Here is a 27,841-nt window from a genome sequence, read left to right on the forward strand (position 1 = left end):
ATAAACTGGACTTTATTAAGTTTAAAAACTTTTGCTCTTTGAAACACACTGTTTAAAAAAAAAAAGGTAAGCCACGGAACGAGAGAAAATACTTGCAATACATGTATCTGACAAAGGTCTTGAATCCAGGGCATATCTATCTCTCTATATATATGTTAAAGTAATAAATAATGAAGATGTGTTTTATAGGTATGGAGATAGACAAACTGACCAAGAAACAGAAAAGATGGCTTCTTAAAAGATTCTTGTATATCTGGAACTCTACATGACAGAGATGGCAAGATAGATCAGTGGGGAAAGCGGAGACTATTCAGACTGATTATCCATTAAAGAAAAGAAAATGTGGGCCCCTACTTTGAATCACACACAAAATTTAATTCCCAATGGACTTAAGATTTAAAAGTCAAGAAGCAAAACTTTTAGAAGAAAACATAAATACCTTTCTGCCTTGGGGTAGGAAAGGATTTCTTAAGATACATATAAGAGCTAGCCATAAAGAAAAAGACTGATAACCTGGACAATACTGAAATTAAAACTTAAATTCATCACAAGATATCTTAAGTGAAAAGACAAAGCAGAGAAACATATAACTGAAAAGGAATAGTAGGTAGATTATCCACAGAATTTTAAATTATTAAGAAAAAGATAAATAATCCTACAAAACTAAAATAGGCAAAAGACACGAAGAGGTAGTTCGTAGCAGAAGGATCTACTTTACCTCACTGACAACCAAAAAATATAAACCAAGATCATAATGAGGTATCATTTGTATCCTTTATCTTTCTTTAAAAATTTTTATTGGAGTATAGTTGATTTACAACGTTGTGTATCCATTATCTTCTGCTGTGATTAACAACTTAGCTCCAAAACTTAGCAACTTAAAAAAATCATTTAATATTTCTCATGATTCTACGAGTAAGGTTAGGCAGTTCTGGTCTGGGCTAGCTTGGCTCTTAAGCTGGGCAGGTCTAAGCTGGGATGTCTTGTCTTTGCTCCACCTGATCCTCTACAGCCCAGCAGGTTAGCCTGGGCTTTTTTCACATGGTGGGTTCTGGGTTCAAAACAGCAGTAAGAGAAGACAGGCCCCAATGTACAAGTGCTTTTCAAGTCTCTCCTTGTGTCACACTTGTTGATGTTCTTTTGGCCAGAGCAAGTCACACAGCCAAGTACAGAGTCAAGGGGTGGACTCTAGAAGTAAAATCATATCGCAGAGGGGTATGCGTACAATGATGAGAAGAATCTGTGACCATTCTGTAATCCAACAATCAATTTTATAATCCACTACATCACTCTTTACATGCATTCCTTTGGCAAGAATTAGGAAGGATGACAATAGCAGAGTTTGGGAAACAACTTGTAAAGTTGAATATTGGCACACCCTTGTTAGAATTCCATGCCTAGGTATACAGCCAAAAGAACCTCTTGCACATGTGAAGAGCCAATATGTACAATAATATTTTTAGCAACATTGGTCTTAATAGCAAAAGCTATAAACAACTCAAATGTTCATTGTCAGGAGAACAGATAAATTAAGGTACAGTTACACAGTGAAATATTATACAGCTATGAAAATAAATTTTTGATTTACTCATTTAACAAATATTTACTGAGTACATACTATATGCCAGGTACAGTGTGAGATGCTAGAGACACAGCAGTGAAAAGGCAAAAATTCAAACATATATCGGATAGAAGTACTACAAATGAAAAATAAAGAAATTTGGTATGTGTGCATATGTATGTATTTGTGTACAATATTGAACAGGGTGGACAGAGAAGCTTTCTCTGAGAATTTGACATTAGAAAAGGACCATGGGAAAATATAGGGAAGGGCACTGTAGGGAAAGAGAAAAAAGAAGTGCAAAGACTTTAAGGCAGGAGTCTGTCTGGCATGTTTCACCTACCAACAGTTATTAAGGTTACTGATAAATTCAAACACTTAAATTTCTAAAAATTACAGTTTCATAGATACAGAGATACTAGAGACACTCTCTGATTATTTAATAAAAATTAAAGAAAATTCCTCTGCCCCATAGAAGCAGTACTAAAATCTCCTCTAGGGAATTTCCTGGCAGTCCAGTGGTTAGGACCCCATGCTCTCACTGCCAAGGGCCTGGGTTCGATCCTTGGTCAGGGCACAAAGATCCCACATCCACATGTCACGTGGCGTGCCCAAAAAACCAAAAAACCAAACCAAAACAAAAAAACAACTAAACATGCAATTATCATACACCTATCAATCATACTCTGTACTATCTCTGCAACTTTTTATAATTACTTTAAAGAAAAAATTGAAAAAAAAAAAGTATAAAAAAACTCCTCTAAATAGATCTTTAAAATTTTTAAGAAGAATCTTATATATTCTCTTGATTAAATACTTTTTGAATGTGGTGACCTGAAAGTTTCTGGAAGGGACCAGACTCAAATAAATGATGAGGTTAGAAGTAGCTAGTCAGGTCAACCAAGTCAAACTTACTGGACTTTATTCTGTCCTCATCTACACCAGAGAGCAGCATTTGACACAGCTGACCATTTCTTAAGAGAATTCTGAATAAGCAAAGACTTTCACATGTTCTAAAATATAAAACATAAAAGAAAAAAAGGGGAAAATCTTGCTCCCCCCGTCCCTCATCTGTCTAGTGCTCTCTAGGTGTAACTTTTATGAGTTTTGTGTACCCCATCATTCTTTCTTTAAACACTCCTTAGTCTCCTTTGCCAGCTCTCTTTTACCTGACCTGGGACCTCTCCTCTTCCCTGTCTCCCCAAGTGACTTACCTATCTGCACGGTTTAAAATACTAGCTTGAATTTGTATTTCTCATCCTGACCTCCTGATTTGTATATCTAATAGCAGTACTTGGATGATTCCTAAGCACCTCAAATTTAACATGTACTTTCTTCTCCCTCCCCATCCCCCGTTTTGTAACAAACCTGGTCCTCCCCAAATCTTCCCTCTCCCAGTACTTGGCACAACCATCCACCCAGTTACTAAATCCAGAAGCACACTCATCCTTGACTCTTCTTACTTCCTTACACCTCACATCTAATCCAGGACCAAGTCCTATTTCAGATATATTTAGTATCCACCCACAGCTCTCCATTTTTTTGCCACCACTCTGGTCCAGGCCATTTTCATCTCTCACTTGGACTACTGCAATGGACCCCAACGTCTCTCTCCTTTTCTACTCTTGTCCCCTTCAATTCATCCTTCATATATAAGCAAGAGTAAACTGCTTATAAATCATACTACTCTCCTACTATGAAACTGTAGAATGACTTCCTAATTACACTCAAAATCAAATCCAAACTCATTTCCATGGCCTGCAAAGCTCTATATAACCTGGACCATGAATGTTTCCTACCTCATCCCACGTCACTATATTCTCCATGTACTGTACTAGAGTCTTAAACAAGCACACATCCACATTAACTCTCTCTCAGAGCCTTGTTTTGTTTCCTTCATAACATTTATTACACTGTGCTTATTCTTTCATTTTTGTATTTATTTATTTTTCTCTGTCAGGCTCATAACTAAAATATCTACTAGTATTTGTTTCCCACTGTTTTTCCCAGAACCTGGTAAAAGGCTTAAGACACAAGATGTTTGTTCACTAATTGGATGAATGAACAGATAAATATGACAACAGCTATCAGTGCAAAATGACCTTCTCATGCAAAGAAAGTAAGTTCTAGAAGACATCGTTTAACATCAAACCCCCAAATTTCAATTCTAAAATTCTGTGTTATGGTTTACACATATAATGTAAACCGTTAATAACACAAAAAGGTTGAGAGATGGCCTACAAGAACAACTCATTTCGTTTAGAATCCTGCGTATGTTGTAAAATATTCATGAACTGTGAATATACACATATATATCTACTGAAATTTCATTAATAATGAGCAAAAAATAATCAAGTAAGCAGGAACACAAAGATATGCTTTCAAAAGAGGTTTGGGAAAAAGTTCTTAGCCACTGCTTGGTAGGCCATGCGATAGCGATGGCATGACAGTCATGGTTAACTATATGCCAGGCACTGTTCTAAATGCTGATGTCTATTCCCTTAAGCCTAACAATAAAGATATGTACTAACTTCAATATCTAGGAGGAAACAGATAATAAGAAGTTAAGTAACTAGCCCAAGCATTGCACAGTAATAGATCTGGAATTTGAACTAAGGCAATCTAAATTCATAGCCTACCTAGGCTTTTAATGCTATCTACGTAGTCCTTCCAGGAAAATCTATAAAGACCAAGGTTTTATTAATGAACCTCAAGAACAAGAGAAAACACCACAGTGACCTACTGAAAAGATTTTTTATTTCTGGAATACTGACAAACTCTTTAAATTATAGTCAGAGACTAAAGTTTTGTGAAATCAATGGAAGCAAAAGGATTCTCAACAAGACAAAAAATTAACTATTCTACAGTCGCTACTGACCCAGAATAAAATAATTATATTAAAATTACAAACAGCTTAGGGAAATTTTTTTATCAGGAGCAAAGAAATTAATACAGCTTCCTCCTACTCATTAGCAACAATACTCACTCGGTACAGACATGTGTTACAAAGATCCTCTGTCTTTTCCACTTGTCAGAAAGAAGACACCTTGATACCTGATAGCAATGAAGCATGAACTCAGAATAACTATTCTGAAGAACAGAACTAAATTTTTTCTATCCTTATTCCATTCTACTGCAAATCTTGCCAAGAGTAGTTTTTGTTTTCCGAGAATTTACAAGACTAAATCAGCTAAAAAGGGAAAAAAATGTAAACACAAATAGTTCCCTTTAATATGTAAGAAACCATTTTCATGCAAACCAGGAAGTATTGCCAAACCAAATAAAGATGCCTGGAGACAACCTTAGCAGAAAGAAAGAACACTTGGGACCTCATTTCCAGTTCAGGTTCTGGCACTACTTAAGACATATGACTTCAGGCAAGCCAATTACTGATTGTTTCTGGGCCCTAATTTTCTCCTCTGTTAAGTGAGAAGACTAACTCTGTGTTCATAGAGGTTGCTTCTAATTCTAAACATTGCGTTCAATAGGTTTCAGTGAAATAATATAAGTATGTAATATAAGTAAGTAAGGCTTTAGTTAACTATATGTAAGCACCCAAAAGTTCAGCTTTCTCTGCACTTGGAAATTCCTAAGTGATAATACCTTAAACTCAAAAAAGATCAAATCTAAACTCCCAAATGCAAAACTAAACTCATTTTCAAATCACCTACTTATTAACCAAGGTGACTAATACAGTGGATTACAGCTTCAAACTATTCCCAATTAGCTTTTATTGTGTTCAAAAGGAGGGCAAAGATCATCTCAGAAAAGTGTGTGATAAAATTTTCAGATAAATAACACAATATAAAATACCAAATTTTGAAGTGATGCAAAGTAACAGTATTCTGCACGGATATATTTCCTGCTTTCAGAGTAAAATGATAATATCACCATATTTTCATTTATATAGTGATTTCACACTTACTATTTCGCTTAATCACTGTGACAATCCTATGAAGTAAGCAGTACTTTTAATCAACACAATCCAAATCAGTTCAGAAAGTTACGTAACTTGCCAACCTACGCTCAAGAAGTGTTGGAGCCCAGGTTCCAATTTAGATCTTCTGATTTAAAGTCTGATGATCTTTTCAATCCTAAAAAGTGGTAATTCAAGCCAAAGGCAGGAAGAAGTTGGAAAATGAGAAAATTTGGATACTCAGTCCCTGGGTAACTGGACTGAACAAAAAGAATATAAGACCAGGTGTGGCAGTTATGAAGTAAAAAAGCAAATTTACCAGCTGTTAAAAATAATGATAACATCTAATTTATATAATTCCACATCTCAAAAATCTCATTACCTCATTTTGAAGACAAGTGTGAAAAAATTTTCTAACTCAAAGATAAGAACAATATGTAAATAAACAACAAATTGACTAAACTAGCTATAAGGCACTGAATTTCTAAAAGGCATTAAATCATTTATTGAAGTATTTCAGAAACGGTTATTCTGGAATGTGAATCACAGGAATTAAACTCTATTAATCAAGTAGGATATGTTCCTCAAAGGAAAAAAAATGCTCCAGTGTTTTAAAACAATATAGGCAAAGAAGTAAAATACAAAAGATTTCTACTGTAAAGTCATTTCACACCTACACAAATTGGCCACATTTGTCTGGGTACCACCACCTCTTCCAAAGGTCAATAAAAACTTAATCCATAATGCATAAAATATTGCCTAGTAAATAATAGTTTCTTACTATCATCATTTATGCTAAGAATACACAACTAAAATCAGGACTGATGATAATACAACTAATAGGTAGTAGCAGTCAGAACATTAAATTCTCCGCCATTACAACACTAGAAATACTTGTACAAACTTCTCCAAAGAATCAGTGCAATCTGTCTACAAAATTCTGACAAGCCCCAAAGGAGAACTGAAAGACATTAAAGTTAGGAAAAGGAGCTATGTTGTCAAGACAGGTAAACAGTGCCAGAGCCTATGTATTATGAGAGTTTTGCATGAATTTGCAGGAAAACAAAAGATAATAGTGCAAAACTTACTGGAGGTCACAAATAGTCGTAAGCAGTGTGGCACAGGGTCATATATGGCTTATTGGAAGTTTAGAGATTAGGCTAACCTTCATGTTTCATTGCAAACACCTTCACTGTAAAGAAATACAGGGGGTCAGGGATTTGGAAAAGGCGGAGAACGCTATTCTTCACGAAAGTAGTGGGAAATAACGCGAAGGTCCTCTGCTAGAGATCTACGGAAGGAAGGCCCCATTCTCTTGGCCTCCAATGCTTTAGAAAGGCACCTGCACGTCTGAATTTTGTTTAGAAATGGATACATGATAGAATCACATGCTAGTGGTTGGGGTAGGGGGCAAGAACCCAACTGACAAATGCTGAGAAACAGCTTGGTCATCAGCAGGGAAGATCTTCCTCATGTACACTAAGGTCCTCGACGCCCGGAGGTGAAGAGGAGATGGATACTCTATAGAAGCTTAGAACGGCTTCCAAGTCCGCCGCTATGAGAGGGAATGGTTGGGAGTCCAGTGCATGGGTTCAATGTACCGGTGGCCAAGCACCGGTACAATGAACCCAAATAATCTACTGCCAGATTGAGAATCAGCAGCGCTGTAAAGCACTGCTTGAAGTCGAAAGCACGGTGACCTAGATCTGCACCGTCTAAGTGCAGAAGAAATCAAGCTCTGAGGACAGTCTCAGGCGTCCGTTCCCAGTTCCCCGCGCTCGCTCACCTACCCGCTCTGACTCCGGCTTCTCCGGATCTCCGGATCCTGGAAGCGGCTCCGGACCGACTCTCACACCCGCCGCTGGGCTCCGGCCAACCGGAACTCGCTCACGTCACTTCCGGTCCTTTCTCCCCCCGCCCCCTCTCCGGGAGCCCGCTTCCAAACGAAAAACGTTCCCCTCTGCTTTCGGCCACCTCAGCCGATCGTCGCGGGATTTCAGTTCGGGTCTGGGTTAGGGACCTGTGGGCGGGGCGAGAGGAAGAATGACTGTTCTCGTCGCGGTTCTTGACCCGGAAGTTGTTGTCAAGGAACCCCGGAAGAGGTAACTCGCGCGAGAGACGCGTGTTTGGTACCCAGAAGTGAAGAACGGAAAGGCGCGAGTGAGGCGGAGGAGTGGTGCTTTAGGTAGGTCGGCCTCTCATAGGAAGAGGGATGTTCTTCATTCTCTCTCCATTTGGAATGTTTCTTCCCATCTCATTCTGTAACCACCCCCTCACTTTCATCTTCTTTGTAAACTGTTTTCCGCTCAGTGGCCGCTGGAGCCACTCTTCAGGTTCGGCCATTCGTCTTTTGGAAGAAAGAACCAAGCCGCTGGGGAGGGGAAGGACCCAGAATTTCTAGTTCCCAGGCTACGCCTCCATTCAGGCAGCATTGATTCACTCGCTCCGAATGTGAGAAAATACTGAGCAGGCCTCACACTCTGCTGAGTATTTATTGAATATCCACAGCATAGCGAGTTGAGTCCTCCGGGGAAAGAAAAGGCCTCTTAAGAATATGATCGAAAAATTGTCCCCGTGTCACATAGACATAATTTTAAAGGAGTATTTGGTTCTTTAACAATCCCAGGCACTGTACTAGATGTTGAGGATATGCTCTACAGTGGTTATGCGTTACTGCTACAGCGGCTCTGGAAAGTAAATAATTAGGACTGACTGGCGGGTGGTAAAGACTTCAGAGACAGGTTTGGTTTGAACTACACCTTCATGGGTGAAGAGGATATTTTATGTGTTTAAGTGGAGAATGTTATTTCCGGGAGCGATTGTTCCTTGAAAATACCTAGTAATTTGGTGTGGCTGAATTACTCACTGTGTAGCAGAAGAGTGGGATGAAGTGGATTGAAACCAAATTGTGTAATTCTTGGAATTCCTGCTAAGGGATTTATGTTTTATTGTTACCCCACCGAACTTGGGTCCACTCGCCCAATGGGTAGCAAAGCCAACCTACTGACACCAGGTTGTGGTGAAGGAAAGTACAACCTTTATTGCAGGGCCCCAAGCAAGAGAGTGGGAGACAAGCCTCAAATCCACTCCAACTTGGTGTTTGAGTTAGGGTTTTTTTTTTAAAGGGGAAGAACAAAGGGTTAATTATCGTCTTGTGACATTTCGGTGACTTTTCTTAATTGTAGTTTCATGAGTGAGGATGTGTCTGATTTATGATTCTCTGGCCAGGTGGTCCATGGCTCCAGGGTCTGTTAGCTCATTTTGCCCTGGAAAAACAACCCCAGTGGTAGATGATATCTACAACAGCAGTTTTAGTATATTGACAGTGTTATTGACAACAGCAATTTCAGTCATCAGCTCTGGTTGGTTAGTGTTCAGTTAGTGCAGGATTGAGGTCACAGTGGACAGGAAAGGGAATAAAGTTTTGGATAGAGAGATTAATCAGAAACTTGGTAAGGGGACTCAGTTTTAGGGGGACTCGGTTTCCTTATTCCTTAGGTGTTTATCCAGTGATTTTCGAGCAGAGAAATTACAGGATTAGATTTGTGCTTTAGAAGTACAGTGAATTATAATGGCAGATGAACTAGGATGAACTAGGGCACAAGTGAACCAAATATGGAAAGATTACAAGAAGTTTGAGAGGGCAGGGAAGATACTGAGTTTAGTGTAGGACACAGACCACTTCATAGACATCTAAGTGGTGAAATCTAGCAGAAGCTGGAAGTTCAAGTGTGGTACCCAGAAGAGGCTCTAGGAACCCTCACCATTTGTTGATTCAGGAGTAAGTGAGATTCTTCATTTGAAAAACTATTTATTTTCTAGCTCCCCCTACTCGAGTGTTAGCTCCATGAAGAGTAGGACTTGTTTTGTTCAGTGCTCTATCTCCAGGGTCCAGAACTGTGCACAGTAGGCCCTCAGTAAATACTGATTGATTGATTGATTGATTGAATGGAAAGAGAGTATATAGACCAGCACTGTCCAGTAGAACTTTCTGCAGTCCTGGAAATGTTCTATATCTTGCCAACTCATGCAGTGGTGCCTAGCCACTTTTAAGTTGTTGAGCTATTGAGCGCTTGAAATGTGGTTAAATGTAACTGAAGAACTGAATTTTTATTTAGTTTTAATTAAGTGTAATTAAATTACACTTTGGCTAATGGTTACGCTTTGACCAATGTAATTAAATTACATTACATTTGGCTAATGATTGCTATGTAGGACAACATAAGTACGGACTGAAAAGAGGGCCAGATGTTTAAACTTGGGCTATACATACATCTGGGGCAAACAGACGACATATAGCCAGAGAAAGAGACTGTGGTATCAGAAAAATAGGATGATAATGGGGTGAATGTTGGGTTAAAGTATTCAAGGGAAGAAAGTTTAAAGGAAAGTTATCAGTGAGTGGTGCAGAAAACTCAAGATGAGCCCTAAAAAAGAGGCAACTGCATTTGGCAATTTTGCAAGTGTCTGATTCCTTAGCAGTTTCAGTCGAGTGGGGAAAGGAGGCAGGTAACTGAAGAAGTTTAGAGATGAAGGGAAGAGGAAAAGTGAGGCAGCGGTTTAAGGGTCAAAGAGGAAGGATTTTTAGGTTGGAAAAGGCCAGGGAGCAGTAGCTAGTGGAACAGGATTAATGGGTAGAGCATGATTCAGGAGGAAATGGAATCACAAGCCGAGAAATTAGAAGGCACCAAGGGGAGGGTTTTATAGGACATGTTCATTGTACAATGCCATCATTGCCCAGGATTATCTATGAGACTAAGAATAGTTATTTTTACCTTAGTCTCAAGCACTGAGTTTATTGATATATGTTTATAATAGATATGCAGAAAAGGGGACAGTCTGAAACATCTTTTACAGGGATTAGATGTTGATCTGATCAGGCTGATAGATTAGAACATCCTGAAGAACAGAGATGCTAGTATTAATTTCAACATTTTAGAGTTAGAGACTTCATAAGATATGGGACAGAAGCAATAAACTTGGTTATTTCTGGAACTTTTTCTGCTTTCTCTTATGATGGCTGTTATTGGTATATCTGTTTTTAAATAAAGCTGAGAAATTGAGAAACTTTCCATCATGACATTTTAGATGAGTATATTCAACATATAATAGGTCCTCTATATGTAGTTCCTTTCTCCAGATAGCACCTGAGTCTGGTATGTGGAATATTTGCTTATTTTGCAACCTAGAAATTGGTGCAGAGAATTCTTCTAATTCTTGACATAGAAGTTTGTGTGTGTGTGTGTGTGTGTATACATATATATATTTATATAATTGAATATTTGTTCTACTTGTAGTCTGGTTAGATTATCGGAGAGAAGTCCTGCTGATATATAAGCATCATGTAGTAACTAAATGATAGATGCATTATGAGATAAATGTGGGTTCTAGTAAGAATTGTTTTTTTTTTTTTTTTTGGTGGCTGCAGAGACATCTAGAGCCATAAAGTACTATGTCAGTACAGCCCTGTCACTATTTTAGGTACACCAATGAAAGAGGACTGAAACTGGGTGCTGAGGAGTTAACCATTTATGACCCTCTGGTCACTGCTTGTCATTCTCCTTTTAAGCCCTAAACACTTGTTTCCTCAGAGTTCTGTTTAGCCCTTTCTTCCCTCTATATACTTGACCCAGTGACCTTACCCAGTTTCATCACTTCAGTAACCTCAGTTATATGTTAAGTTCTTTTAAATATGTATTTCTAGCCTAAGCTTATCTTCTGACCTTAAATGATTTGCCTTTTTGTTTTTTTTCTGGACATCTCGACCAGGATGTCTTTTGGTCAAATCAGCTGTAATATATCTAAAACTGATTTTGGTATCTTTTACTTTCAAACCTGCTCCTTCACCAGAGTCTCTTCATCAGTAAATAGTATACCTCCAGTCTCCATTTGTTGAAATCTAGGTGTTATCCTAAACTTCTCCCTTTCTTTTATCACCAGACTTCCAGTGAGTCACCAAGTCATACAGGTGTGCCTCAGCCACTTCTTTCTTTTACCATTGTCATTACTCTTGTCTAAGTGACTGTCATCTCATCTAGACTAACAGGAAAGGCAACAGAGTAGTGTTAAGAATGCAGGCTGTGGAGTCAGGCTACCATTTACTAGCTTTGTGAACTTGAGTGAGCAACTTACATTCTCTGTACCCCAATTTTCACATCTGAAAAATGGGGATAATAATTCTATATTTACCTTGACTGTTGGGAACATTGAAGGAGACAATTCATATAGAGTGTCAATACCTAATATATAGCAAAATATTTAGCAGTTATTAACTGTTACTGTTATTACATTATAGCAGCCTCCTGATCAATCCCCTATATCTGTTCTTGCCAGCTTCTAATTCATTCATTCGTTATACTGAAGTCCTAGGTGATCTTTTAGAAAACAAAAATCACTTCCCTGCATCAGCTTCTCGTTGTCCTTAGGGTAAATTCCAAACTGTTGAACATGGCTTACAAAGCCTTCTGTGATCTGCATCATTCCCTTTTTCCTCACTTTGTTCTCTGCCATTCTTCCCCTCCGTGTGCCAGCTGTCTGGACTGCTTTCAGGTCATTTGACATACTGTATCTCTTTGCTCTGGCTTGCCCACTTGGTATTCTTTCTGCCTGAAATGATCTTTCCTCCTTCTATCTTTTTACTGATCCTTTGTTGCATTTTAAATATTTCCTCCAGAGGCCTTCGAGGATCTCATAAACTGAGCTGAAGCACTTTATGTGCTCCCCTAACATCTTTTCATAACATTTACCTGCCTTGTAATTGTCTTCTCCTTCACTCGTCTATGCACAACTGTCAGTGGCCTGCGTTATTCATCAGTCACCATATTCCAGTCTAACAAGGTGTATGTGTCTGGCATATAGGAAGCCAGCAAACTTTTTGTTTGTTTCTTTGTTTTTTAACTTATCTTTGCCTCAGTTTTCTCATTTTCAATATAAAGAAATGACTTACAGTTATGTGGATCAAATGACACAATACATTCAAAGTACCATTGAAGCTGTGAGCTATGAAAACAGGAAGTTTTATTAAAATAAAATGAAAGAAATTCAAAATTAGGATTGGGTTATCTCTAAACCACTACAGAATGTAAGCTCCATGAGAGAAGGGACTTTTTCTCCTTTGTGTCTTCTTGTATTCCCTCAGCTCCTAGAGCAGGACCAGTTAATATTTGTGGAGTAAGGAGGCAATAGATCATAAAAATGAAAATTAAGAAAGCAGATGAGCTTAATGACACACTTCTGACTATATTTCGGATACCTATTTCTGTAGCTGTACTCGGGACTTTACATCACCTTGTAATGTTCCATTTCCAAACTCAAAACCCCAGACATCTCTCTCTAACCACAGCCATCTGCCTTTCCAGCTTACTTCCATCATAACTATTCTTAATAGCATGTGGATATCCTCTGTCACCTTTCTGTCCTTAAATCATCTTCTAAGAATATGGATTTCATGGGCTATCATTTCAGACATTCTTGCCCTCACCCTAAATTCCCTTATTCCCTTGTGTCTTGGTGCCTACTGTTAGTAGAATTCAAACCTGGATAAATCCAACTATCTGTTGTAAAAGGGGAGGGTAAGGGAAGAATATGGGTGCAGCAGATTTAGTTTATATGTTTGGAGACACTGATTAGGTGGTTTTAGTCTTTTGGTTTCTGTTTTCTCTGTGAAGTATGAAGTCATCTATGTTTTTACCTATACTCAGGCTGCTAAGTACTGCTAGAGAAAATCACAACTGGTAGGTGAGGTACTGTTATAAAATCATTATTAATCCTAACCATGTTTTCAACATTCCTCTGCAGTCCTACTGTGTTTTGCTGTAACTTTTATTTCAGTCTTCTGCTTCTCAATTCCAGCTTGACTTTTGTACAAACTCCCTCCCTCCAAGGAACAGTTTCCTGCTTCCAGATCCACAGACCTACCTGCATCTAAAACTGTTACACTGGGAAAGGTGTCCCTTCTATCAAAGACCAAATCTCTTCACAAGGACTTTAGGTCCCCTCCCACCTACTGCTTTGTATTATTAATTATTCTTTCCCTATCTTGAGCATCTACGTACCCTTTCTCTGGGTTCATCCGTTAACACTTAAAAATGCTCAACATTTAAATATACACATCTTTCCATCTTAAGAAGTGGAAAAAGAAAAAAAAAAAGCCACTTTCCTTTTTCTCCATATGCCCTTATACCTATTGCTTTTTCTTTCTGCTTTCACTTTGTTTCTATTTCTTGGCCCCCACCTCAAACTAGCTTCTGCCCCACAACTACCCCACATTAGTTTCTTGCCAAAACTAATGGACAGTGTGTCTTAGAGTGCTATCAGCTTCTGAAAATATCTTCCTCACTACACTGTCCTGGTATTCCTGCCTCTTTATCTGTAAAAGTTGGCCATTTAAGAAGGTGGCTCTAGAAAGAATCCAAACTAGAGAAGGGGATGCATGAACTACTATAAAATGCAGAGGGTTTTTTGGTAGGTGTTTCAGAAAGTAACTGAATAGTAAAGGATTCTAATAGACTTCAAGGAAGTGAAGATACAGGTTTTATAACATTAAGTAGCAATTTCAGGGAAATTCGTTTTGTTCTGGGGAGCGCAGGGTTTGAATTTGAGAGTGCAAGTGTGCGGATATTGGTTCTTTCACTTTTTTATTAACCGTAACTTTGACTCAGAAAAGCAAGATACATAGTACGGCAGTGTAACGTGTTAAACTATATTTTTATAGTTTGAAGACAAAAGAATTTATAGACATTTTCTTTTCCTTCAGATATTGGGTGTACTCCTTCATTCTCTAACAGTTACTGAAGGTCTGTTAGCCTGGTTTATCTCATAATCCTCCCAGTCCTTTGAGATCTGGAGACCACCATGATTTATATGAAGATCTATTTGCAAAGGCATTGGTTTTTTTGTTTCTGAATTTGAGACTTGAGTCATAAGGCACTAAAGAAGTGGTTCTCAACCCTACCAGGCCTGACACACACTTTTTAAAAATAAAATCATTTGTAATGAATGTGAAATTGTATAGCCATTTTAGAAAATAGTTTGCAGTTCCTCAAAGTTACAGAGTTGCCACATGACCCAGCAATTGGACTTCTAGGTGTAAGCCCAAGACAAATGAAAACAAATGTCCACACAAAAACCTGTATTTATAGCAGCATTATTCATAACAGCCAAAAGGTGGAAACAACCCAAATGTTGGTCAACTGATGAATAGGTAACGTGGTATACCCATACAATGGAATATTATTCATCAGTAAAAAAGGAGTGAAGTATTGATACGTGGATGAACCTTGAAAATATTTTGTTGTATGATAGAAGCCTGAAAGAAAAGGCCACATGTTGTATGGTTTGATTTATATGAATGTCCAGAATAGGCAAATCCATAAAGACAGAGTAGATTAGTGGCTACCAGGGACTAGGGAGGGGAAAGTGGGAAGCGACTGGTAATGGGTATAGGGGTTTCTTTTGGGGGCAATGAAAATGTTTTGGAATTAGTGGTGATGGTTGCACAACATCGTAGATATATTAAAAAACACTGAATTGTACACTTTCAAAAGGTGAATTTTATAGTATATGAATTATATCTCAAAAAAGTGTAACATCCCCTATATTATCCTCATTTTAAAATATTTGATAACATTGCACACTTCGCCTACCATGTAATTTCAAAAACATTAGTATGTCCTAATTTTAACATAAATGAGAATAAAAAAGACATTTATGATAAAATATGTATTTCCAGGACTGCCATCTATGCCACGCAGATTATACACCACTTATAAGTTCTACAGACATGATGGCCCCATGTATTTCAGTGTATAAATGCTTAGATACTGTTTATTCCACTAGAAGAAACTGATGACTGTGTCTACACCCTGAAGCATTAAGAATCCAGCAGCCTCAAATGTAGACTGATATAAGTGCTTTATTGATGATTCAGGTACCATAACAGCTTTGCTGGGGTAATAGGAGTTTCTAAAATAATAAAGGATAAAGGATCATCTTCCTTTGTTTTATATCATCCTTATACTACTGGTAAATTGAGTGTGTTAAAACTATGCAAAAAATACTTTGTGTTCGTATGCAAAATGAAATTGGGTTCTAGTTTCAGACGTTAATAGTTTTTCACCTACAGTGATGTCCGGCGGGACAAATCTTCACGTGTAAGGCTTTTAGCATTCCGTGCCAAGGTCTAGTAAATGTCAGCAGCCCACTGTTGTGACAACCAGGAACTTCTCTGAGGGGTTGCTACCATCCGCAGTGAGAACTACTGCATTACGAAGACACAAGTAAATGAGCACTGTATTCCAGAAAAAGAATGTTACTCTTGGTTTCTCTAGATCCTTTAGGCATCTTGGTAAAACAGAACATTTCCTTTCTCCGCAAGACTTAGTGAAGACTGAGGAACAGAGCATTGTTGTATCGAAGAAAGAGAGATGTGCTCCTCACACTGAGATTCAAAACGACATAAACTGCTTCCCCTGCATTCTTGAATCTTTTCTAGTACACAGGGGAGAAAAAACAGTACATGCCTAAGGTCCAAAACATGTTTTGCCTTTTTTTCTGGATGAATGAAAATATTGCTGCTTGTATACTGTCAGGATGTTTTAATCTGATAAGCCTATAAATTTCCATTGCTAGATAGTGACAACTTTCTTTTCCTTTCAGATGATCTCCAAACCCTTGGTTATGGAATATTTGACTAATCCTGGTGCACTCAGCTTGGCTGCTGGAGTTGCTTGTGGCATGTGCCTTGGCTGGGGCCTCCGAGTACGCTTTGGAATGATCCCCAAGAGCTTGGTGAGCGAGACAGACGCTAACACTGGAACAGAAGCAAGCATCTTAGGAGAGGGTGGGGAGTACAAAATGATTCTTGTGGTTCGAAATGACTTAAAGATGGGAAAAGGGAAAGTGGCTGCCCAGTGCTCTCATGCTGCTGTTTCTGCCTACAAGCAAATTCAAAGGAGAAACCCTGAATTACTCAAACAGTGGGAATACTGTGGCCAGCCCAAAGTGGTGGTCAAAGCTCCTGATGAAGAAACTCTGGTTGAATTACTGACCCATGCAAAAATGCTGGGACTGACTGTAAGTTTAATCCAAGATGCAGGACGTACTCAGATTGCACCAGGCTCTCGAACTGTTCTAGGAATTGGGCCAGGACCAGCAGACCTAATTGACAAGGTCACTGGTCACCTAAAACTTTACTAGGTGGAATTTTGTATGGTGATGGTCTTCCTACCACCACAAGTGTTTGAAAGTGTCAAATTCAAACAATAAAAGCTACATTTCTTCCCCCAACTTATATATTCTTGAGGTGAAAGTCCGTTCCTGTGTTCTTCTATCATGTACTTGGCCTTGTTACACAGTTATCTTGGGCTAAAAAGAAAAAAAAAAAAGTTGGGTTAATAAATAGTGCTTGGTGGTTCAAGTGATGGGTGCTGAAATAAACGAGAGGCACAGGTCACAATAAAATTGGGTTACGAGGTGGGAAATAGCATGAACAGCATTTCCTTTGTGTGGTTAGGCCCCTTTGTGTGTTAATAACTCTTCTTCCGCAAGATGAGGTGGGAAACAGCATTTCCCTTGTGTGGTTAGGCCCCTTTGTGTGTTAATAGCTCTTCTTCCGCAAGATGAGGTGGGAAACAGCATTTCCCTTGTGTGGTTAGGCCCCTTTGTGTGTTAATAGCTCTTCTTCCGCAAGACTATGCTGCCGTTCCCCTTGGAGGATCAGGGGTTCAAGGGTACTCCCATTAGATGCAAACTGTAGTTTGTTTTTCCTGCCCTGTTTTTGGATGACTACCTATTTTATTAATAGATCATGGTGTAGCCACTCACTATGGGTTTAAAATCTAACCTGTGGATTTGTCTTTAAGGTTTTATAGCACTGATATAACCCACCTGTGCCGTGCTGTGTTTCATGTTCATTCCCTGACCCACACTGGCCAGTTTCTCAGTAGTGGTCCCACATCTCTCTAGTTCCCCCTTTCCTAACAATGAAGGCATTGAAATTTGTGAAGTGACTTGTATGGACCTTGAAGGTGGTAATGGGCCCACATAAGAATTTATGCTAGTTGTGAAGTGAATGTAGCTTGTCTTCCCACTATTTCTTTACCTAGAACTCAAGGAACTGGACGATTCAATTATTTCCCTTTTGATCTTTATACACTTAGCATGACACAATTCCAGTAATTACTGTGTTATACCAGCTGCCCAGAATATGAATGTCCCAGCTCCCAAAAGCCACATAGCTTCCTGATTTTTTTTTCCAAAAATCCATTTTTTTGGAAAGCCTTCTTTAGGGGGATCCTGACGGTATTTCTAAATTCAGTATATCCCTAAGAACTACGATACTGTTGGAGAATTCTGGTAACAGGGACATATTAAGTGACTGCAGCTCTCCATGGTTAACTTCAACAATTAGCATTAGTTAGCAGTTAACTTCAACATAAGCAATAATAACTGCACAACTGCAAGGCCTAAGGTCAGTGGAGTCTGGGCAGAACACTAAAGACTGTACTGCAGCCAGTCTTAAAGGTTTTATTTGGTCAGTTTTATAGTTTACACTGGCATCTGACAGCACAGAAGAAACTGCAACTGTGAATGATGCCACAGTAGCAACTGTTTCTAAATAGAATGTTTATACTGGATTTGAAAGTGATGCAACAGCATGTAACTGAGTTGAAAAGAACTCAATCCTAAATCTATGATTCTGACTCAGGTAATTTCTGAGGCTTGCCTCAGACACTGATGGTTCCAGGTTCAAAGACAGTGCATTCCCAACAGGATGGTGTGCTGTGGCTGACAAGTAACTGTAATAAATCACAGCATATCTACTAGGATGTAATAGGATACAAATTCTGGTAGTTATGGAAACATCAGGCTTACCTGTACTTTGTATTTATTTTATGGGGTTCATCATCTTATGGTTCACAAAATATACTCTGCAGAGCCCTTGGGTCTCTAAGACACTTGCAGGGGGTAAAAACAATTTTCCTAATACTAAGACATTCTTTTCCTTTCCCACTGTTTTGACATTTGCAGTGATGATAAAAGCAGTGGTGGGCAATACTGCTGGCACCTTTCACAAGTCAATGCAGGGGCACCTAACGTGTACAAGTAGTCACTGTAGTCTTCACTTCCCTACACTTAGTTTAAAAAAAAAAAAAAGTTTCACTTAATGTCCTTGATGAAGCAGTAAAAAAAAAAAAAATTAAATTTGACCCTTGAATGTTTGTCTTATTAGTCTATGTAACATCAAACACTTTTGGTGCACACTGAAGTGTGACTGTCATCTTGAGAAAGAAGACGTGTGGCTGAGTCTTGAGCTGAACTAGCTGCTGTTGCCATCAAACATTATTACTAGTTAACCAGACCTGGATGTTTGGCAGGTATAACTATAAAAAGTTCATTTTTATGATTTCAAAGTCTGTATTTCAACTAACCACAAGTATCTGAAAAGGCTATTAAAATACTCCTTTTCCTAATATCTGTATGAGGCCAGACTTTCTTCATATACTTCAAAATGTAACATTGAATGCAGACGTAGATATGCGTCCAGCAATCTTCAGTTAAGATAAACTTTAACGAGGCTTGTAAGAAATAGTACAATGCCATTCTTCTTGCTTGACTTTTGTTTGGGGAAATATGGTTAATTCGTTATTGCTTATGGTAACATGCAATGAGTTTATTAACTGTCATATTTAAATGGTTAATAGTTTTAAAAAATTGTTTTCACTACTAAAATACAGTAAGTATGAACGGGTACAACCCCACATAAACTAGAGCTCTTTGGGATCTTCAATAATTTGAGTATAAAAGGATCCTAAGAAAAAGTCTGAGGACCACTACAGTGAGAATATCTGCATGACGAAATCAATTTACAGAAAATTTAAAGCAGCCCTACTGGGAGATCATTGGTCTCTTGCTATCATACTAATGTCTATGTTGAAATGACTGTCAACAATTATCACTTTTTTGATATAATGTTTATATTTGGAGGAAGATCATGTTTAACTCCTGAGAAGTTTGCTGTTAATCTCTTTCCCCTTCTTCCCTCCTATTTTAGTTACCTTTAGAATGGTAAGAACTCTCAGTACTCTTGGTTTTCTGTTTTTAGTTCTTTTCTCCCAGACCATTGACCATCATCCTATTAAGAGGAAAGTTAGGGAAATTCCCTTAAATTACAGTTTATTACCAATTCATTCTGTCTGTTAATTGTACAGCACTTACTATTTGCCCAGTGTGGAGCTAGGTGTTTTGTAATTTAAACATACTCCTACAAATAATTTTGAAAATTACTCATAGTGTTAACATATACGTGAGGGAACAAGCTCAGAAGTTCACTTGCTCTCAATGTGAACCTAAGCCATGTACTGAAGCAGCTTCTCTTTCTACTGTAGCCCATTATGGATGGTTTTAAAGTGGCAACTCAGTATCAGACATAGCACCAAATTAAAACAAGGCTTTCCTTTTTATTTTCTTCATTCTTAAGTATGCTATAAGAAAACCTTTACTAAAGTATTTTAACTTGTTTCTATTAGGGAAGGGAGAAGAGAAAAATCATTCTATTGATAAAAACCAGTTAATTCAAAGTACATTCAAGAGAATTTGACTCTGAAAAGGAGGAGCTCCCAGGGACCATGACTATTCTCCCTCTTGATGTTGATAAAAATGAAGAAAGGGGGCAGAGATCCAGGAGAAACACCAGTACACCCAGGACCTGAGCAGCAAGGTATTTTCTCTATGACAAACCAAAAAAGGAAAAGGGATTTTTTCCAGCTAATGCTATAACTTCCTATAGGAATGTTGGGGGGTGGGGGGAAGGTGGGGAAAGGCAGGAGTTCTGAGTTTTAAAAAACCCTTCTGTGGAGTTTATGGTCAGTGGCTTGGTTTAGAGTTGTAGAGCAATACAAAGCTAGGTAGGGGGCTCTCTGACTCCACTGAGAATTAACACTGGTTTAAAAGAAATCAACTTAAATACCCATAATTTGGGGGCCTTTACAATTCATGCTGAAGAACAGCATGTTAACTACATGCTTATATATTACTTCAAGTTAGTATAATTAAACATCCATGATCTCTTCATTTAAGTGAAATGCTTAAACACCTAAAGAGCCACTTCGTTAAAATGATGGAGGTAGCAGAAGTGTAGCCCACTTCAGCACTGACTGGTTCTTTAGACTACTGCATGTACCTTATTAACTACTGGAATGCACACAGTATAATGCAGTGTTTTCATGCGTCCCAATTCTTACTCCACTTCTCCTCTCATGCCTCCCTATATTGCCTCGGTTTCTAATATGAAACAGTTCTTTTGGTTTAAGTTTGAGCGATATTTAAGTAAAACTGCCATTCTACATATTATTTCCACAGTCCAGTAATTTATTTTGAGTAATTTCAAATTCCACAAACAAAACTGAAGAACAGCAATATTTTGTTTGAATTCTTTCTTCTGTACACTGAGTGATCTAAAACACCACAATATCCAACATACACAAACCTCAGGGAAGGGTTAGTAGATACACGCAGACTGGAATCATGGTGCTCTGTGTTCCTGAATGGAATGGTCCCACAGAAAAAGCACAGGATACAGCACAACATAAGGGCACCTGTTACATGTGAAGTGAGCAAAAACACACCAGCATTTTCTATATGCGTAACGAGGAAACCTGCATAGGTTAGAGGGCCTTTATGCTCATTTAAAAGTCAGGCAAGTTGTCTGTAATGCATTTTTCAAATAATTTGGAGAGCACTGCAATCCACTGTAGGATATGCTGATTAGTGTTGTCTTTGTTGGCATTGACAGTCTTGCATGGTCACATACCAATATTTTTGCTTCAGCTTTTCTTTGAATAAAAGATTTAAATGCATTTAGACAATACATATTGTAAGCTGTTTACATACACTAAATTTAAGAGATTCAGTATTAGAGTTTTTTCTTTTTTTCTTTAAACACTACAGAGTGCAAATCAGGTTCTTCACAACAGATTGAATATTAAGCACTTCTTCAGAGAATGAGGGGGAAGAAAAAAAGCCCAAGTGAATAAAACATTGAAACTATTCCCCTTTGAAAATAAATTCTAAAATGATGCGGAATGTGAAATAAGCTTTTAACATAGGTGATCCAAGTTTATAGTTAGAAACAAAAAGTAGTCCTTCATGAATAAAGGTTACAAGAACATGTGCCTGTTTTCCCCTGTTATAAACTGAGAAGCGGGTAGAGACGATGTTTCGGTACGAAAATAGGCGACTACAGGATCAGCTTTCCATCTCACATGCTGTACCCAAAGCCAGGCTGTGGCTGCCCATAGGGTGGTGCAGTATAACCATAACCAAAAGGTGCCTGGGGAGGGACTGCAACACTGGGTCCTGCTGTCAGCATCAACTGGGGCTGACCTACAGAAGAAAACAAAAAGGAGCAGGGGTGGGGGGCAAGGAGGCGGGAGAAACTGTTAGCATCGTAGGATGATCACACCCCAGTCTTCCCTACTCTAGCAATATAACCACAGCTTAGAATCAATTTTGTGAGGGCCCTTCTGACTGTCTCCATTTCAGCATGACAGTCACCCTAAGAAGGGTCCTGCCTAAAAAGCCAACAAAAACTGTGCAGGGCCCGAGGGCCAGAACTGTAACAGTTATTATGTTACTTCACACATCATTTAAAGCAATATGCACATGCATGCTCGACATGCTTAGGCAAGACATCTAGCAATAAGCCTATCACCACACGGTGTTTGCACTTTTATTTGGGGACAACAGTAATAATTAGCACAGGAAAACAATTTTTTAATAGATACATTTTTAACACAACTGAACTTTTAAAGTTAGATTTAAATTTCTGATTTAGACATGTCTAAATGGTAACAAAATCAAATGCATTTCTAGCAAAGTATCCAGTACTTAAAGACAACAAAAAAAGATAAGACATATTCAAATATGCATTAGGTGTGAAATAGATTAGAAGATACAACCTCTTCCAAATACTAAGTTAACACTCTCATGAAGTTTAAATAGTTATTGACACACAGGAAATGACCTGTCTAGAACCTGGCTTATTTAGAGGGAGAGTACACCTAACACCTTTCCCCACCTCCTGCAAAAGAAGTGCCCAATCTCCCACTATAATGTAAATCTAGAGCGAGATTTCTCCCACAAGTGACCTCATTTCGTTCTTTTTTGTGAGTAACAACCAAAACCACCTTCAGTGAGTGAACTCTTTAGGAACCAGCAGTTTATTAAAAAACCACTTCTAACCTTGATATTGACATCTATCTTGAAATTTCAACCCCATTTTCTTTAACAACATAAGAATTTTATTTTTTCATTAAGCTTCTTAGTTTCTTAGTATCACAATGGAATGATAAGGAAACAAGAACATCATTAAAGAAAAACCCCATGAGTCTGCAAATCTCTGACAAAGAGCAGAGATTTCAAGGTGACTGAGGCGGAGGGAGGGAAAGGCTTGACAAAATGCTACGTAGTTCCAACATGCCCCTCCTTAGCCAGTTGGGCCGGGCAGGGAGGTGGTATGGTGAGAGGGTAGCACTGTCACAGCTGTCCTTGGCTCAAGCTCACTTTCAACTGACTACAAAGACTATGCATTTAAACACCCAGAAGATAAGCTAAATTCAATTATTGAATTAGGTGCCCCCTAATTATTACACCCACCCTGTTTCTGTTTCTACAGAAATAAATATTCACTGAGAGTCTCTCTGGGAAGTTCTCAGATGGAAACTCTATCCACTTCTCTGTCCTAGTCAGAATTTAAAGAGATGCACTATTTCTGTAAAGCATACTTAAGATGACCTGGCATGTTCTCTCACCTTTTGTACTTACGAAAATTGAATTCACCAACACTTTTTTCTCAGTAATTCATGAATAAGCAATCAGTGATCAGGCAATGGGTAAATTAGGTAATGATCTCAAGTGACTGTTTTTTTTGAGATTACCTTTATCTTAGTGAAGAATGTTCAATGCCTGCTTTAAGACTGTTTTCGGAAAAAAATGATAATAGCAAGACTTATTCCTTAACTCAGTGAGCCTTTTGCACTTTAGAGCTTATTACATTTCTTTTTTGAGACAGAATGCCTACAGAATGAACTGTTTGTCTACTATATTTCTGTGAGGTTAAAGAGAGAGAGATTACCATAAACAATAGGTTGAGTCTCTGTAGCTTGTTCTTCTTCTTTTCTCAGTGATTCCGAAGCATCTAATTTGTCCACCTGGAGAAAAACAGATAATGGTAATTAGCACCTCAAAAGTATTATAAACCTAGGTTTATGGCAGAAAGTGGAAAAGCCTTAGTATGTTAAATTTTGTCAAAATAAAACAACTAGAGTAGAAAGAACATTCTCAGGCCCCCTCAAATTCAATGGCAATGTTCATATTTCAGTCAAGGTGATTTTTAGCACTGTCATTATAAACCCTCAGGAAGGAGGGATTTATAAATGCCATAAAAGCTCACGCCAGGCTCAAACTGGGCATGCAGCCAGCCCGAGGGAGGGAGATAACGAGAAGGAACCACTTTCTCAAATGAAGCTTAAACCCTATCAAAGATGATAATAATGAACTCATGACCTGGCAAGACTTCCCTCCCCAAAGGAAACGGTATCCAGAAAAGTGAACTGAGTCCGGTGACTGGATAAGCACTTGTGCAGAATGAGCTATCTTTTGCCAACTGTGCACAGCTTCTGTCAATGTTGATTACGTGCAGACTGAAGTTTAAGATTCAAGTGGCTCCGTATTCAATCTTTTTAAATAATGACAGGCTGCATGTGTTAATGCTCTATTTTCTGAGAGGTAACTAGGAATGCCTAATTGTGCCCCAACTCCTTTGAGGAAGAAATGTTTTGCTTTTAATTAAGCCAAAGAAGCAAATGGCTATTATATGCTAGCTACTCTAAATAACATGGGCAGTATCAGACAGAAATAATACTGTAGAGGAGTCCAAATATATTAGTGAAAGCAAAGAGCTGGAATACATAGATCCTTCCACTAACTAGTTGTGTAACCTTGGTAAACCACTGCACTGATCCCCAAATTTCCTTGTCTATATAGTGAGTCAGTTGAACGAGATCATCTACAAAGTTCCTTCTAGGATTAACATGATTTGAATCTGGAATTCTGTGAAGGACTGAGGAGCATGACATCAGAACACTGGGATTAGGGACTCTCCACTGTACCATTTCCATTTGCCTTTTAAACTATACCATATTTGTCTTTTAGACTATATTAAAAGTCTTATAGTTGGTCTATCATTATACTTGAAGTAAAACTAAATTTCAGATCTCAATGTTATTTATTACTAGTGGTTTTCAAAGTCCTAAGTGTGCTGAGACAGGGAAGCAGAATGCAGGAAAGAACTTTTTATGAATGTTCACTGCATGCTCTTCAAAAGGCAAATAGTGAAAAATCACTCACAAAAAAAGACATGCAGACTTCAGTGAAAAGGCTATAAAGACTGGGTCCCAAAAAGGTTAAAGCAGCGCCTAGTATCTATTTGAAACTATTTAAAATAGTGTTTCAATCCTCACATAGGCCATTAAGGTTAGGACAGTATTTTATATATATTCTAATTACTTCATATTAAATATCATGAATGTGGGTCTAATCCATCCTAATTTGTTGGAGCAAAATGTGAGAAAACTGAGCTAAGGTAGACTCTAGACACCTTCAGATAAAATGTGGTTTTTCTATCCTAGGAAGATGGGTTAGTTTGCTTTTGTATACCATTTTTCTGTTTTATAACCTAAGTGCTCATGTGTTACAAATTACTACTATGGAGTATAAGTACCACGAGAAACACCCACTGTTTGGTACCCAAACTTAAAACAAAAATTACTGCAGCTACATAATTTAAAGCACAGTTTGTGCCATCAAGGGCAGTCAGATGGGGCTTTGCTAACCTAAATAGTATCCAAGAGTGAGCTAAAGAGGTTATACAAAAAAAAAAAATACATGGATGAGTGTACATTAATAACGTCTAAGAAGAAGAAGAATCAAACAACAAAAAACCACCACTGCATAATACATTTCCAGACTTTCAAGGAAAAGAATCTAAAGTGAACACGTGTTTAAAAGTTAATGTCTGAGTCAGATGTTGAAGACAGAAGTCCTATTACAGAAGTACGTTAGACTTAGAAGAGCTAGCGATGTCACGATGCCCAGGCACAGACATAGGCAGGTTGGGCATAGGGATGAAACAAAAAGTATTAACTGTGAAGGAGTAGCATCAAGCTAAGCAAAAAAACTTTCGATTTTTCTATTTTATGGGACAGCCTCTGGCACAGCAACATCCAATTATTGTTTCCACTGACCCAATTTAGACTGCTCAAAAAAGAGAAGCAGAGAAGGCTTTTATGAACACAAGCTTTTGTTAAGAGCTGTAACAAAAGTTTCTGATCCTTGGATTAAAAAAGAAAAATTACAGGTAAGCATGTCACTGAGTTCAGTTCCATCTGTACTACTGAAAATTCACTATAATGTAAAAGGCTTTTCCACAAAGACTGCAATATGCTGCAGAGGAAAAGTTAACATGCAGTCAGTTATTTTGGTGTATGTGTGCATGAAAAAAAGGCAAAAGTACTGAAGCAAGAAGTGAGATCTGAAGATGACTGTTGCTATACAGGCTCTCAAGAAACACACACAGCCCACAGCAATGCTTTAAGAGTTTCAAAAGTAGTATGATGTAATTGCAATGACTGTTGTACATGCTTGATTTAAAACAATGCGTAACACTGCAGTTCAATTACCTATTTTTCACACACACGCTTTCTAACTGCCTTGCTTACTAGCTGCTGAAGGGCCTCACACACAATGCATTTTACTCAGGTTTGCCCTAAGTTCCAATGGTGACTCCAGTTTGGTTCAACATAATTTCAAGGCATTGTCCCCCCTCCAAATTCTTTTAAATTATTTCAACTGTCCTTTACCTTCCCACCCTTTTCTCACCACAATTTGATACCAGACATAAGTTTGTAAAAGTTTGTTTCATTTATACTGGGATGGAGACAAGCCAGTGAAGGAAGCAGCAACCAAAAGGTGCCTAAATTTGGCCCTGGACAAGCCAACGAATGAACAAGAGCAAATTTGTAGCTTCACAGATGTACCTTATTACAGAAAGTAGAAGTTAATTGTTTCATTATATACAGAAATAATCCATGTTGCTTAGCAACAATTATAGTAAGCTACTCTGATGATTTAAAAAGTTTTGATTCCTCTTGAAAATGGACTAGCACCATAAGAACTGGACACCTGGAGAAACATGAGGAAAGTCTCTTCGGAAGCAGCTAGTATCTCTCGTATCTACTTTCAGCAAAAAATTAGTAAGAATCAAGAGATCAGAAACTGGATCACAGTCCTTCAATACCAAAAAAACCCCAAAAAGCCTTTTAGGGCATGTATATACATATATAAATTCAACAACTGTCAGGCATGCTCACAAAATAAAACCAGAGGCTGTTTAAATTTACTTAGAGTATTGAGAAAATCCTATTATGGTCCAGATACCCTGACAGGGAAGAGAAATTTCCTGAAACTTTGGAATTAATATGGAAACTCAACATGCTCAGTTTTTAATAATATATTTAAGAGAGACTGTGAACCAACTACTGATTAGCCTCCTGCCCTTCCTAAAGCCTATTAGCCGATTAGTAGCAAACATCTACTAATGTCCTAGAGCTCTATTATAGTTATGTTTCAAGGGACTTGCAGAGGCTTTAGTGAAAATTTATTGGGGGGAAAAAGCAGCAGCAGCAGTGTAGAAAAGGAAGGAAAAAAAATCATGCAAATTCCTTAGACTTAGTCCTCCAGACTTAAAGATGGAAAAGAATCAACCTTCACCTTTTCCTTTATTGCATCAACCTGCAAAGGAATTCAGAAGGTGCAGCTTAGAAAAAAATCAAATTCCATATTGAGCATAAAAAGGTAGAATCAGCAACAAAGGTTTAGGGGAGAAACATCTAACCACTAAAAAAGGTATGAGAAAGTGAAAATAAAGGGCATACTGGAAGCAAAACTTAGATTTTTTTTTTTTTTAACTTCAGAGCTTACTGCAGAAGAATTTATGCTAGAGTCAGTGTGAAAGAAAGCAGCTTAATCGCTAGTAAAATTTACAGCACTTCGGTTAACAGCAGCTTAGAGCCAGGTCTCATAAGTTGGCATTATGCATGAGAAAAGAAGCTATTCTCATCTGTAGCTAAGATAAAGCAACTGTCTTTCCTCTTACACTGGACTTTAATCAGTTTACACACAGAAAATGTTAACTCTTAAAAAATTATAACTTAACACAATGGTATCTAATTAGATGGCAGCCCAAGGAAATATTCAGTTATGCTGGGGGTTGTTAGTAGTGCTATTCGCTCCCCCTCTGCCTTCAA

The 27,841-nt window shown here is 38.1% G+C and overlaps 3 protein-coding genes across 8 annotated transcripts in view; 1 reads left to right on the top strand and 2 right to left on the bottom strand.

Moving 5' to 3' along the window:
- The window catches only part of VMP1 (vacuole membrane protein 1), a 107,751-nt gene extending 100,276 nt beyond the window's left edge, over nt 1-7,475 (bottom strand). Inside the window, exon 1 of one of the 3 annotated variants that reach the window (XM_057714289.1) lies at nt 7,264-7,475. The gene's annotated coding sequence lies outside the window, so the exon portion shown is untranslated. Of the gene's footprint in view, nt 1-6,565; nt 6,628-7,263 lie in introns of those variants that run through there. The other 2 variants (XM_057714287.1, XM_057714290.1) reach the window with 2 other exon arrangements.
- On the top strand, nt 7,436-16,767 carry PTRH2 (peptidyl-tRNA hydrolase 2). The gene is made up of 2 exons (XM_057714291.1): nt 7,436-7,662; nt 16,134-16,767. The coding sequence occupies exon 2, from the start codon at nt 16,134-16,136 to the stop codon at nt 16,671-16,673; it is 540 nt and encodes a 179-aa protein (XP_057570274.1). The 5' UTR covers nt 7,436-7,662; the 3' UTR covers nt 16,674-16,767.
- CLTC (clathrin heavy chain) overlaps nt 16,715-27,841 on the bottom strand; it is a 66,234-nt gene continuing 55,107 nt past the window's right edge. For 2 of the 4 annotated variants that reach the window (XM_057714279.1, XM_057714282.1), the window contains 3 exons: nt 27,306-27,326; nt 23,611-23,686; nt 20,826-21,860 (listed from right to left, as the gene is read on the bottom strand). In XM_057714279.1, the coding sequence (XP_057570262.1) occupies nt 21,736-21,860; nt 23,611-23,686; nt 27,306-27,326 (222 nt within the window). In that variant the 3' untranslated portion in view covers nt 20,826-21,735. Of the gene's footprint in view, nt 16,842-20,825; nt 21,861-23,610; nt 23,687-27,305; nt 27,327-27,841 lie in introns of those variants that run through there. The other 2 variants (XM_057714281.1, XM_057714280.1) reach the window with 2 other exon arrangements.

Source organism: Hippopotamus amphibius, chromosome 17, assembly GCF_030028045.1.
Source record: "Hippopotamus amphibius kiboko isolate mHipAmp2 chromosome 17, mHipAmp2.hap2, whole genome shotgun sequence".
NCBI lineage: Eukaryota > Metazoa > Chordata > Mammalia > Artiodactyla > Hippopotamidae > Hippopotamus > Hippopotamus amphibius.